At 54.6% G+C, this 14,694-nt stretch overlaps 1 protein-coding gene across 1 annotated transcript in view; it reads right to left on the bottom strand.

Moving 5' to 3' along the window:
• Positions 1-9,281, bottom strand: part of AR (androgen receptor) — a 37,322-nt gene extending 28,041 nt beyond the window's left edge. The window contains exon 1 of the mRNA XM_058813914.1: positions 8,371-9,281. Within this exon, the coding sequence (XP_058669897.1) occupies positions 8,371-9,281 (911 nt within the window). The remainder of the gene's footprint in view (positions 1-8,370) is intronic.
• Between the last annotated feature and the right edge of the window lie 5,413 nt (positions 9,282-14,694).

Raw genomic sequence — 14,694 nt, 5'->3', positions numbered from 1 at the left:
CATCCCAGGGACTGAACACATCCTCTGTAAAATGTATTCTGGAGATCTGCAGCCTCCTCTCTGGCATTTGTAGGGATTGTTCCTGCTGGCAGCAATTCCAGAAGCAGTCAGTGGGATGGGGGTCTGCAAGGTGAAGACGCTGCTGTAACACAGAAGGATTTGCCCCGAGGTTTTTCCCAAACCTCGCCAGCCCATGTCTAGTCCCTGCTGGAGTATATTGGTGCAGAGGCAGAGGTAACCCACAGAATGCACCGCCCATCTTAAGGTGACAATGCCAGGCAGGACATGGCTCGGAGCAACATGGTCTAGGGGAGATGTCCCTGCCACAGAGAGGGTGCAATGAAATGGGCGCTAATGCCCCTTCCAAAAAAACCTTCCCTGAGTCTATGACCAGACTCCCCAGGATTGGGCAGCACCCAGGACATCCCCCCAGCAGTGCCTGTCACAGACACCTGGCTACAGGTGACATGAAAGGTAAATCCTCATGACTGCTGCCATGCCCAGCGCATGAGGGGTGGCTGGAGCTCTGCACAGAGCTCTCAAACAGCTCTCCTGCTTTGCACAGCCCAAGCAGGGCTCTGCCAGCCCAGGCACACACCAAATGTGTCCCAGGAGCACCCAGATCTCAGGGCAGACACACCAAATGGTAAATGTGGCTGTGCCCAGCTGCTTGCCCTGGCTAAGGCTGCTCACAGCACTCCCTCCCAGGCCCTGTCATTGTCCCAGCACTGGTGGTTCTGCACTGACTCTCCCATCCTGAGCTAAGCCATCTCTTTTGCCCCTAGAGCTGTTTGGGAAGTGGCAGCTGCCTTGCCTGTCATGAGGTGCTCAGCCTGGTCCCTCCAGCCCCCAGCCAGGCACCACGACAGACCGGCCCCCTCAGCAGAAACAGGGGCTTGGCCCAGAAATCATTATTTACTTATTAGGATGGGCTCTGTTCTCCTTTGGATGGCACAGAGAAGGCACCAGGACACCTGTGGAAAGCACGGGTGTAATCCAGCCCTGTGGACACCCGAGCTGCCTGGGGCCGGGCGGCCTGGGAAAAGGGCAGAAGCTATAAATACCTGGGGAACTGGCATATACTTTTCAGATTATTTCTATTACTGCAAATCACTTAATCTGAGGTCCATGTCCCTAGAGACCAATCCCACCACTCCTGAGGACGTGTCAGCACCTGACTTCTCTGTCACTATTGGCAGCGGCGGCCCCGGGCAGGGGGTGCTGGGGAGCTCCAAGCCAGGGTGCAGCAGGTGACCTTGCTCTCCCTGGCCTCTGTTCAGGCTCAGCAGGGAGCAAAGCAGCACCCTGAGAGCAGCTGAGCCAAGCTGACCCCAGGCAAACCGAGCCTGCCCCGTTCTGCACAGGTCCCCGGGGAGCGATGCCGGGCGCGATGCCGCACTCCCGTAACCCTGCTCCTGCAAACACTGTCCCGGGGCTGTGCAGGGACACCGGGGCCACAGGAGGTGAGCGGGCCCATGCAGGGGTGCAAGGTCCAGCAGGCTGGTCCCCAGGAACCGGCACAAAGCCAGCACTGACCCCAGCACTGAGCCAGGGCTGCGGCACTCATGCACCTGGGGCTGCTGTCAGACCTCAGCCCGCAGAAAAGGGACAATTCCCATTTCCACAGCTGCCTGGAGGCTGAAAGAATCGCTGCTCCTGAGCGCTTCAGCAGTGAAGTCCTACTGCTGGCAGTGTTTTTATTACTGTTAGAGGATAATTTGAATCTCACCTGAAAACGCTGGCGAGAAGGAACAGGGTTGCAATGGCTGGATTTAAAGCAGAACAAAGCACAGGCACTGCCCACTGCAGGTACCTGGCCACAGTGAGCTGGACTCCCCCCACCAGCAGGTCTCCCCAGAGAGGCTCATGCCTCCCCCTGTCCCTCACCCAGAGCAGGCAGAGGATTAAGGGTGGTTGGAGGTGGATGAGCAGCACAGGCAGATCAGGGAAGGCAGGCAGCACTGGAAGAGCGAGAGAATATGGATGGAGAACCTCCGTCACAAGTCTTTGCCATGACAACTGGGCCAGTTCCTTTTCATTTCAATGAGCTCCCTCATAGCACTGTTAACAAACAGGGCTGGCTCTGGTCCCCACAGTGTGCAGACACGCTCCATACCAGGGCCACCAGCCACTGCCAGGGCCACCACCGGGCACGCCTGCACGGCCACCCACCAAGGGCTGATGTGACCAAATCTGCCTCCTAATTGTTTACCAGGCATTTACAAATGCTCTGCTACAATAGGAGATGAGACATATGCCTCCTGTGCATGCTGGATCTCTGGAGGAAAAGAAAGAGCTGGAAAGGATCCAGTACCCCCACAGGAAGTGTTGCCATTGCTGTTTTCCTATGATCATGGTGCAGAGCTGGGCTCATCCAAGGTGAGAGCAGATCAATCTGATCAATACCCATGTTTGACCCAATGATGACCCCAGCAGGAGGTACCTGTGCCCCCTGTGCCACGTCACTACATGCACGTGGTGGCACAAAGCTGCCCTACCCAGCTGGCCCAGGCTGTCCATGATGGCTTTGTGGCACTTGCTTTGCACCAGTCTGATGTGCAGACGTGCCTTTTGCAGAAAATCTTCCAAAAATAAAATTATCTTGCACAAAGTAATGAGGCTGAGGAGCTGTGCAAGGAGGAATCTTCATTTTTCCTGTATATTTTCAATGTTCCAGAGCCGTCCACAGCTGCACAGATCTCTGGGATTTACCAGGGCAGCTTTCAGAAACAAATAGTTTTTACTAGAAGTCATAGAAAGTCTCCCACTGAATAGTTTTCTTTCAGTAAACACTCATTTGATAAATTTTAAATGTTCACAGGACAATAAAATAAATACAATTTCTTTCTTTTGTAATTTTAGTCCACAATCACTAGCAGAAAGTATCCACTGCAAACACCAACCCAGCAGGCTCCAGGGAGTGCTCCGAGTCTAGACAGCAACTGGCAATGGAGATCAGGCAAACTGGGACAGCCACCTTCAAACAGCAATTTATAAAATATGAATGAAGGTCCGTGCCAAGAGTGGAATTCATGGGAATGACAGAAAAACACAAAGAACTGAGCAACTGCTCTCTACTACAAATTGTTCTTAACCCCGTGTAATGAAATTTTCATCACACCAAAACACGACTACGAGATTCCCAATATTTTGGGGAATTCTGTGATTTCTTCCTGCAATGCATGGCAGTGATTCCAGCTTTCCTCCCATGCAGAGACTGAGTTCTGATCTGCTCCAGTTTCCCCTGAGCCCGTTCCTCCCCCTGCCCATGGGCAATGTGCGCCCGTGGGGACCCGGAGGTGACGCCTGGCATGGACACAGAGCGGGCTCTTGTCTCTTCTCTGCTGGAGCCAGCGCGGCCTTGGAGGGTCCTGCTGCAGGGGGAGGGAGCTGGCATCGCCCCTGGGACACCGCTCACATCGCCTGCCTCGCTACACTGTTTCTGCTCTCATTCTTCCCGGGACTGTCCCACACCTTCCTCGCTCTGAGAAACCGCACAGAGGCAGCGACTTTCAGGAACTGTGGGCTCCGTGCCTCGGGACAGGATTCCAACTCCAGCACCCGCTGATGCCCAGCCCCTGGGGCTGGTATGGTACCTGTGCCCATGGCAGGGATCCTGTTCTGGGGGAAAAACCCATCTCTGCACAGGGAATCCTGACTCCTGTCCCCTGGGCTGCAAAACACACTCTCCGGTTCCAAATCATTCTCCTGTTCCAAATCTCTCTCCTGTCCGTATTTTGACACGCTCTTCTGTCTTCAGAAGCAGCACCAAAGCACTTCCCATTGTGAACTGGCTCTCAGTTAACTGGAATGAAGTTCTCCCATGAGGAAAACCAATGTTAATGCCAGACTGGCTGCAGGGAGTGGTGCTCATCTGTTCAGTGGATAAACACCTGTGCAATAGGGAATCTGTAAACAACCGGAAGAATGTAAAAGCTGCATAAGCAGGAGAAGAGCTGCCATGAGCAGATCCTGTGCAGCTGCCAGCTCCAAATCCTCCAGAAAAGACACAAAATACCTGTGTGACTCCGACCCAGCAACACTCTGAAAGCTTTTTGTGGATTGTTTCTTTGGCAAAATTTTCTGATTTGCAGCTGCTGCTTCCAATACCAAGTGCCACATAAAGCCTGTGCTTCCACTGCAACCAGCACTTGAGAGGAGCCAGGGTGGAATACTCACTGCCAATACCAAGCGCAAGACTGTGGAAGCTGCTTCCACAGGGTGTAAGAGCTCAAAAGCCCAAGATATTTAGAAAATATGATGGGAAAGCCTAGAGGAGGATGGGGCAAAGCCTGCCTTTGAGCAGTGAAGAGACAAAGAGATGCTGTGTACCCTCAGAGCAGCTGGTGGGTCCCACAGGGACATTCACCCTACATGTGTGCCCTCCACACCCAGCCCCTGAGAGCTGATCCATCTCCCCTTCCCAGCAGTAAGGGAGAGCTGGAGCACAGGAGAGCAGGGAAGAGAGGGAGGGACGGACAGAGGAGGGAGGGGAAAACAAGGAGACCATTTTATGAGATTTGATATTTGTTCAGAAGTGAGAAAAAGGAGACACCAGTGCTGTGCTCCAGGTCAGTGCCCAGTCCTTGGCTGCTCCCCCAGTCCTGAGGGGTTCTCCTTGCTAAGCACAGCTCCAACATCCCTGCAGCTCCAGTTACCCAGCCCCAGAGTATCACCTACTTCACAACCTCAGCTCCAGCCATGACAGACACGCACCCTGCACAGCCTGCTATCATGCCAGCTCACATTCACCCAGCCCTGAGTTCTCTATTCCAGCTCCAGCTGGATTATCATAGTTGTCCTGTGAGCAAGGAAAGGGTGAGAGGTGCTGAGGAAGAAATTTGTTTATCTTTTCTCTTCTCCATTTATCAGGAACTGAAGCAAGCTTTAGCACACCCCCGACTCCCCTGGCCGCCAGAGGCTCCCTGTCCATGTGTCCATAGGGGCCAAAAGGACCAGCTGCCCACATGATGTTCTGCCATGCTCCCCTTGTCTTCAAAGAAATATTTGCATCCTCTGGCCAATTGCCAGAGCAGAGAGGTCACACTGACAACAGCAGACAGGAGGGTCAGCCCCTTCCCAAGGGCTTTGGAGTTCTGCCAGTGCAGCACTGGGGGTCCCCATCCCCCTCTGGGATGCCAGAGCAGCTGCTGCCGGGCACAGACTGGGAGTGAGAGCAGCCCTGAGCACGACCTCCTGCCTCATTCCATCTCTCAGTGCAACAGCTGCCCTTCACTCCCTCCTCTCTTTGCCAGTCTTATCTCCTCCCTCCATAGGAAGGAATTACTGCAGGTTTTATCTGTAAGCCTATCACAATTACAGAGCAGAAACGATTACAGAGCCATGGAGCCAGGTGATGAATGAACACGTGGCACTGGCCCAAGCTGACCACAGCCAGACTAGGGAAGGGAACCAAAGGCAGATGTAAGCAGCAAACACCAGGATTCCAACCAGTATCAGCACCAGGTAACAGCAGTGATAGCAAATGCCACTTAAAAACGTCTGAAGCTACGTGGACAGCAGATTTTCCTGAGCCAAAAGCCCCTTAAATCCTTTTCTCCCCTTTGATTCCATTGCTTCAGTAACAGCTCCTTCTCTGATTCCATTTCATCTAAACCAGAGGCCACCCCCTCCAATCCACCACTGTAATTTGTCTTCTGATGGCAGAGCCTTCTGACAATGCTCCATCTTGCTCCTGAAACAGGTTATTTTGTCACCTCAAATACTACTGGTAGTAATGATGCAACAACCACAGCAAAAAGATAAACAGCTCCAAGTCCAGAGTAACAAAACATCCAATTAATTTGCTAATTACATGCAAGCCTGGCTGGTGCAGTCAGGGACACTCTACCAAAAGCTTTAAATTAAACCCAATTGTGTTAATAACCACATTGTGGTTATTAATTGTGTTTCTGAGATGTGCCAGCACCTCCTAACCCTGACACTCCCTCAAATATTAAAAACTGCTCATGCTTTAGTGTCGTATGAAGGATGTTTAACTCAAAAAATACCTACCCATACCTGGTCCCAACTGCAGCAGGGCAGAACTGGGGCTTGGGAGAACTCCATCCGTGAGGGAAGAGCCACGATCCTGCTGGCAGACAGCAGGACCATCCAGAGAGGAAAGAAAGTAGGAGCAGCACACCTTGAAATGCTCTTTATTCTCCAAAGCAAGGGGGCCTGGGTGTGCTCTGCTCCCAGCAGCACCTCGAGGGACAAGGCTCTGAGGTGCCCATTGCCCCAGAAGTGCCCTCACTGTCCCCACAGAACACTGAGGCTGCATCCTCTGAGGGTTCAAGGGGAAAGCTTCATGTGCAAGGTCAAGTAGGGCAGGAGAGCAGACCTTGCACCAGACAGCACAGGGGTGCAGGTCCAAAGGCCAGTCATCCTTCCATCAGGGAATTTTACTACACAGCCTCTCAGCTCCCACAAACCTTCCTTCCCCCAGGCGCAGCTGCCTGGGATGCTGGTACACGATCCCCGCTCCAGAGCAGCAGAGGCTGTTCCTGTGCTGGCACCCACAGAGCCAGGAGAAAATGCAAATCTGTAGGAATGGGCCAGCAGCACGCTGCAAAGCTAATGGAGACTTTGCTAGGATAAAATGTAAACCTGGCAGCGATTAACACACACGGCTTGAGCCAGACCACGCCGAGCGTTCCGCTTTCCTTACGGTGTTTGGAAATTACATCTGAGCACAGAGAGACAATGTCCCTCCATTACACCTTTGCAGCAGCAGGGCAGTGCTGTACAAGCCTTGGAGTTCAAAGGACAAGACACTGGTGCTGTAAAGGTTGCTGTGCCAGCTCCAACCCTGCTGATCCCACAGAAGTCTGCTAGGGCAAGCAGGCACAGCACACCCAAGAGAGCTGCAAGGAAGAGGAGTGCACAGCACTTCCCACAGGAATGAGGGAGATGTTGCTTATCTCTAAGGCAAGACCCGGGCAGAATGTACCTGCTGCTGCCTGGTCCAGCCTCCAAGGCTGCCTGCAGACCTCCATGGGAGCCACACCTGCTCTCCTCAGTGTGACATTCCCAGCTGTGCAGGACCACACAGCACAGCTCCGCAGGCAGAGCGGCCGCACGGAGCAAACCTGCGCCGCCAGCACCAGCACCCCAATGCTGAACTTCCCAACTGGATTCCTCCCTGCCTCCTCTGCACTGATTCCAGCAGAGATTTATCCAGACTCCAGAGACACACCCAGAGCTCACACAGCTCCTGCCACGTACGAAGCTCACAGCTGGATGATGCTCACAGCTGCACTCTTTCTGACCTGTCATTACTTTTATTCTTTTTTCTTTTGCCAAGCCCTTGACATCTCTGTACAATCCCCCAGTAAATCACTGTGTGGATGGAAATTGCCCCGGTACCCAAATGAAGCTCCAGGCATTTAAAACAGAAACAAGGCCAGAGGCAGTGCACTTGCCTGGTGCTAATTTAGAGGTAAAATCTAATTGTTCATTTCAGCCTTTGCTCCCAGCATCCCAAGCATCACAGGGTGAGTGTGTGGATGCAGGACTCCCACGATGCAAACCCCAGCTGAGGCCTCACATATTCCTGGATGGGGCTGCCTCTGAGCCAGCAGAAAATCCCTTGGGCAGCCCTTTCTCCCTCCCATTTCCATCAACTTGGCCACATTCTGTTGTGCTGACAGGTGAGAATGCAGGTGCACACTGCTTTAAACGCTGTACAGGTATTTTACAGAGGTGGCTCATGTACTTTTTTTCAAGTTAATCCACCAAGAAAAATTATTCTTGATTGAATCCTACTTCTCAAAAAAAAATAAAAAATCTCCCCTCCTCTGATTCATTCCCAAAACCTGTTCTAGCTCTATTTTAAAACACATTTTCTACCTGTACTTAAAACAGCCCTGAAGCGCAGGTGATGTTTCTCTGCCACTACATTCGGGGTTTCCTGCTCTGCACAGCGCAGGCAGCTCTCGGCGGGACAAGTTGCTGGGAGGATTTTAACTCGATGTCAACATCCGTCCGTGCTTCGGGGCTCAGCGTCCCGATCTCGCCCGCTCCCAGCGGCCAGGAGCAGCGGGATAACAGATGCGTGAGGAAACGAGATAAACGCAACGACCTCACAGGACGGCGGGGACACCAGGCGCGCACCGCGGTGCTCCTGGCACGACCTCACCTCGCCAGCCCCAAATGAGAGCATCGCGGCAAAAGGGAAGATTCGGCAGCGGAGACCAAAGCGGGAACAGCCAGGACACAGCGGGTATGACCCGCGGTGAGCGCGGCGGGGTGCAGAGGGCGGATGAGGGATGCGGGCACGGGATGCCGGTACCGGCGGGCTGCAGGATGCCGGCGGGAAGCACGGCGCAGGGAGCGCTTGCCGGCGGGCTGCGGGACGCGGGTACTCACCGGAGGTCGCCGTAAGCGCCGGCGTAGCCCTCGACCCAGGGCTCCACCTCGCTCTTGATGCCGGGGGCGGGCGCGGCGAAAGGCGCCCGGCCCGGTGGGTACCAGGCATCGGCAGGGCAGTCGGCGGGCCCGGCGGGCGGCTCGGGGCACGGCCCGTAGAGCTGCCCCTCCTCGGCGAAGAAGGTGGGCCAGGGGGGCGCGGGGCCCGGCGGGACCAGCTCGGCCCCGAAGCGGCACGGGCCGCCCCAGCCGCCGCCCGGGGCCGGCCCCGCCGCGCTCTCCAGCTTGACGCGGCCGAAGCCGCGGGGCAGCCCCGGCCCGGCGGGCGGCTCTGCGGCCAGGGCGGCCTCGAAGACGGGCGAGGGGTTGCGGGCAGGCGGGCGGGGGGCGCGGGGCGGCCCGGCGGGCACGGCGAACATGCAGTCCTCGCGGGGCAGCTGCTCGGCCGGGGTCTCCAGCGCCTCCAGCGCCAGCCCCATGGAGGCGGACACGGCGCGGCACAGCTGCCGGGCGCTGTCGCCCAGCGGATCTTCCTTGTCCGCCGGCTCGGTCTCGGGCGGCGGCAGCATCGGAATCGCACCCGCCTCGCCCAGCAGCTCCCTCAGCTCTCCGGTGCAAGGGAAGGACGAGCCCATGGCGGGGCCGGCGGGCGGCAGCGCCTTACCGGGGACGCGGGGCTCGGGGGCCGGCAGGCAGCCCGGCGGGGGCGGCAGGCAGGCGGGGGAGTCCGGCGGCGCTCGGGGGCTCGGCGGGCAGGGCGCGCTCGGCGGAGGTTGCCCGGCGCCGCCCGGTTCCTCTCGCGGCGGCTGGAAAGCGTCGCAGACGCTCTGGAAGAAGCTCTGAAAAGCCCCGCGGAAGGTCCTGCCCGCCGGTCGCGGGTAGACGCGACCGACCCCCAGCTGCACCTCCATGCTCGCCGAGCGCGGGGCAGCGATCGCTGCGGCGGCGGCGGCGGAGCGAGGCGAGGGCGGAGAGCCTTGGCAGCGCTCCCGGCCCGACCCCCGCGGGCCGCCTACCCGCGGCGCTGCTCCGCGGCGCCCATGGCAGTGCCCGCCGGGCTCGCAGCTCGGTGCGCGCAACAGGCAGGGAAAGTTGTCGGCGGGGGCGCGGGCAGGTGCGGCGGCGGAGCGAGGGGCGGGCGGGGGCGGCCGCGGGGAGGGAGGCGCGGCGGGGAGACCGCCCCGCTCCGGGCTCCGCCGCGATTAACTCTGTGGCGGTCGCGGCGGCAGCGGCTCCCGGCCGGCCCCGGGCTCGGGGCGGCCCCGGCGGCGGCCCCGGAGCCGCAGCCCCGCCGCAGTGTCCGGGCTCGGCTCCTCGGAGCTGGATGAGCGTACCCGGCCCGGCCCGCTGGGGACATCGCCCGGCACCGCGGCCCCCGGGGCAGCGCCCGCCCGGCCCCGCGCCCCGGCTGGGCGGGACGGGGCGGGGATGGGGGCGGCGGCCGCCCGGGTTCCCAGCTGGGCTGCCGATGGAGCGGGTGCGTGCGGGAAACCCGCCCCGGGCCGGCTCCGCTGCTCCCCCGCTCTCCCCACGGCTGACAGCTGGCGCAGCTGGGCGGACTTGGTCAGAAAAATGCTCCTTTTGGCGCTGGCGTGTCGGCGCTCACAGCTCCCCACCCTCGGCTGGGCCCGAGGAGATCCCCGCAGCTCTTGGTGCGGTTCCTGCCTGAGGACCTTCCTGCCGCCCGCTTCCACCCCCCAGCGCCCCGCGTCGTGCCACAGCCCCCGCCTGGCACAGCACGAACCATCCCGGGGGCATCCCCGCCAGGGTCACGCACTGGGATGAATAACACCTCGCTGGCAGAGAGAATTAGTGCGGGACCTACCGTAAACAAGGCTTGAGCTCCCCTTGCTGGTCCTGGAATAGCAATCCTAAAGCAACTTCTGGGAGGCACCATCCCTAGGAAACCTGGGAATGGAATCATTTTCATTCGAGGGAGCTTAAAACAAGCCCCTTACTTTGAGCCCCTTTGAAGACAAAGGGAAAAAAGTCATAAATAAGCGGAGCCCGTGGGGAAAACAGAGAGACATATCCCATCTTTTAAAAGCCTTTTTACAAGCTGTGGAAGATAAAAATAAAAATCGAAGTCCAGCCAAGCAAAATTTGGCAGTGTGCTCCATCCTGCCTGCGGGATGGGAGCAGCTGGGGGAGGGAGAGGAGGGATGTGCGCCGTGGGGAGGGGGTCACTGCCGGTGCCTCTGCAGCCCAGCACTGCTGAGGGCAGGGACTGCCACCCCCGGGGCTGTGGGGAGCCCAGGACTGTGCCCTGCTCCCCCTGGCCACCAGCGAGGAAGAGCATTTGCAGAGAAACCTCATCAGCCCTCGCGTGCGAGCTCTGCTGCCAAGTCCCACAGCCCCAAAGTGCTGAAGGCAGCTCAGCTGACACCCGAGATGGTAAAAACCAAGGGAGATGCTGTAAGAGATCTGCTGCCCAGTGGATGTGGGCTCCAGTGAGTTTGTTGTTCCAGCCTCTCGGAGCTGACAGGCTCCTGGAGTGAAATACAGAGAGAGACTGTGGAGAACATCTAGGGGAGGATTCTCACTGTCAGCCTCAAGAACTGTATCGAGAAGGGCTGAGGGCTGGGGCTGCAGTGTGGGATCACTGCAGGAACAGGGGCCTCTATGCCTCAAATGAGACATGGGCTGAGATCAGAGAGCTTTGCTTGACCCCACTGTTCCCACGAGGAGGAAACATCCTCAGCTTGTACACCCTGGAACACCACAACCTGCAAAGACCTCAGCACAGCTCAGAATTCTGATGTTCAAACAACCATCCTGTCTGGGATGGGACCTGTTGGGGCCGCAGCTCCTGGCTCTGGAGCTTTGGCTGTGGTGCTGTTTGTGTTGCCTTGCCCTTTCCCCTCTCTGCAGCATCCACAGGGCCCTGCATTTTCCCCTGTCTGAGTGTTGCTGTGGGGATTTTGGAATGTTGATCCCTGCAGAGGTGCAGAAAGCGAGACTGCAAAATGGTTTGTGTACTTCAGCCTGCACAGCCAACACTTCAGTTCTGACTGATGATCTGTGGCAAAGATGTTTTTAATTTATTTCTTGAACAGGCATCTTCCAGGGGTTTTATTTTTTTAACTTGGTCCTCACGTTTCATTTAAAATTGATGAAATGTTAGTGGATTTTCTGGCTGTATATGTGCACAACTGCATATGTTAGGCTTAAAGGATCTGTGAATTTTAATCTTTATACTTGGTTGCCGAAGTCATCACACAGTGTTCTAGAGATGTCCTTTTCTCAGCTTGAATTTGATATAGATTTCAATTATACTTTCCCATTCCCCCAGCAACACATATTCAGGTAATTTGTATCTGTAAATGTGATTTTGTGTTATTGTGAAATGTGAAAATGTGTTATTAAAGTGTGAATTTAACATCCCATCCAGGTAATAAGACTTTCTGCACAGGCTGAGATTTGAGCTGTGTATGTCAACAACAATTTGGTCTTTCAGTTCAAAGTCCATTTAAATGCAGAAGGAGTTAAAAGAATTGAAGATGGTGGACTCGAGTGTGTCATAGAGCAGGCACTCTGCCTGGCCTCATAGAAAGCAGAGTGAGCTCCAGCTTGGGCAGGGGGAGGTGCTGAGGAAACCCAATCCAGCAAAACACTTTGACACATCTTCGTCTTGAAGTGTATAAATAGTCCCAATGAAATCTAGGAAATACTCCTGTGCTTAAGGTTAAGGATTCCCTTAAGTGCTTTGCTGGATCAGTACCAAGGTGATTATTTACAAAGCGCTGTCAAAAACATTGGACACCGAGAAAAAAATTTTTCTGATAAAATCCTTTGGCTCAGAATGTCCTGTGTGACTGCTCAGAACTGCAGCAAACAACATTTTTCAGAGATAGGGGCCATTCCATAAAAAATTTCCCTCCAGACCCAAGAGTAACAGGTGGTCCTTTGTTTTGCTGCCTGAAAAAACATTTAAAACCAGGTGATTCTCTAAGAACTCAAATCTACAGCCACAGAAAGCTCAAATGTTATCAGGACAGTTCCACAGAACTCGCCAGGAACAGAATCAATCATTTTTCACCATTAATCTTTGGTAAAATGAGACCAGTAACACAGACTCTGACAGTTTTGCTTCCATTCCTTGAAGCCAGTTGCAGGCATAACCCATTAGCTATCACTTACTGAATTACTCTGATTACACTCCTCCTTCTGTACCCTCCCAGCTGTGAGCAGATGTCAACAGCTGGGAACCTGTCTCTGAACCTGCCCTGCCAACATCCCCGAGATGGTGAACTCATGGAGTTTTTTCCAGCTGCATAAAAAAGGAGGAATTGCTTCTGTGGAGCATTGAAAATGATGGCAGAGATTCAGAAAGGATCTCAAGCACAAGGGTTATATCCCACTCTCACCAAGGCAGAGGCAGCTGGATGAACCAGAGGCACTCTGAGCCTCAGTGGTGCCTGTGCAGGTCGGGATGTGCCTCTGCTCTCATTAATTGCCTCTCAGCAAGGAAGGCATGGTGATTTAGGGGAAAGCAGCACAAACAGGTGAGAGAGACTGCTTTGTGCTCCTCTGGATGCTGTGGTCAGGCTGGGAGCCCATTAGGGCTGCAGGAGCAGCCAGCCCAGCCTTCCACCACCCACACCTGTGGACAGCAACCAGGCAGGAGCCTGTAAAACACCAGGCTCATTAATGCTGCCTCCCACAGCTTTCCTCATTATTCTGTGCACTCTATTATTCTTAAGCTGCTTAGAGCTATACAATACAATTTTCTTAAGATTTAAAATATTTTAGCCATTTGTGTCAATCCTGGACTGCTGACTGCCTTGTCTCATCAGACAGGTATGTGAGTTCCCATGGGTGGGTTAAGTCTCTTTAAAATTTGCCCTTGCATGAAGGTGCAGACAATGTTTTCACTTTCATCCATTTTAATTCTGAACATTAATAATATCTCACATCTCTCATAGCTTCCACCTTTCTCATTTAGGGCACAGGTTGCTTAACTCTTCCCTGCACCTCTCGTCAGTGGCCAACACTGATGCTGCTTTTACCCAACAAAGCCCAAAGCTCAGGTGCCCCTGGAGCAGGAATCATCTGTCCCTCACAGTGAGTTTTGATCAATCATTTGGGACAGATCAGACAGGGGATCCTGCTGAGCTGCGCTCATGTCACCCTGCAAGCCTTCTCTCAGCAAGGGAGGATGGATTGAGCATTGTCACCTCTCAAAATGCAGGAGAAGAGTTTGACAGAGCCCTGGCTCCCAGCAGGACTCCCTGGCTGGACCCTGTCCAGCAGCATCAAAGGGAGACAGACCTGTAAAAAGCCTCTCAAATGCCTTTGTTTGCATCTTGGAACAAATCCTGCCTTAAATACAGGGCTAAGCAATGTCTTAAGTAATACTTCTGGAACAGTTACAGTCACCTGAAGTGTTTTTCTTCTCTTTGCCCAAATTCATCCCTGTCACCTCCACAGAATCTCTAGCATGTTTTCCTTCTCTGACAGCTCGGAGGCTGATTTTCAGAACAGCCTGTTCATGCACCTTAGTGAGCTGACTGAAGTGCTTGGTCCAGTTGATCAATCCTTGCAGTGCTGAGAACAACACAAATCTTCACTCCTAATGAAACACACATTTGAACCCTTTCCCATGTCTTACACAATTGCCTTTTGGGCAGAGTTTGGAGTTCCTCAGGAGCCAGGGAGGTGATACACAAGTTTGTCATGAGTTCCAGTATGATATTTGGTCCAAGGCAACAACAGTGGCAGATCCATTTTCCCAGCCTGAGCTGGGAGAAGCCTGGGATAAGCCCACTCCCACTGCCTGGCAGGAATGCCCACCTAAAGTGAGATGCCAGAGGCTGATGAATGTTCAGTGGCTTCATTGGAACCTGTGGGCACTTTGGGCTGCCCTCAGCAGGTCAGGATTCATCCAAGCTTCAGTGAGGAGCTGTGTTTGGTTATTGCTGACTGTTTGAATACTCTGAGGATTTCAAGAAGTGTCAGAATGTTTTCCTTTATCTACAGTTCCTAATGCTGCTGTGCTCAGCAGGCACAGCCCTTCCCCAGCATACCTCAGAGGTCACTGCACACTCCAATTTCCAACACTGCTGTTTAAACACATCTAAAGAATATCAGAGAGGAAAGGTGTGTGCCAGGGCTCAGCTGAGAGGGCCTGAGAGGATGAGGTTGTGTTGATCAAATGTAAGAGCTGCTGTGGGAAGAAAATTGCCCATTGGAAACTTCAATAAAACAACACACCTCTTTCATGTTGCTACAGCACAGCTCACAAAAACTCTGATGCAATGTCCTAGAGGGGAAAGACTGCATAATTTACTTCATAGGCATGTTTTTGCTGCTACTTGGATTCTG

The sequence above is a fragment of the Ammospiza caudacuta genome, chromosome 14 (genome assembly GCF_027887145.1).
Source record: "Ammospiza caudacuta isolate bAmmCau1 chromosome 14, bAmmCau1.pri, whole genome shotgun sequence".
NCBI classification, from domain to species: Eukaryota; Metazoa; Chordata; class Aves; order Passeriformes; family Passerellidae; genus Ammospiza; species Ammospiza caudacuta.
Note: the sequence above shows the minus strand (reverse complement) of the source record. Positions and strands in the feature narration are given on the sequence as shown.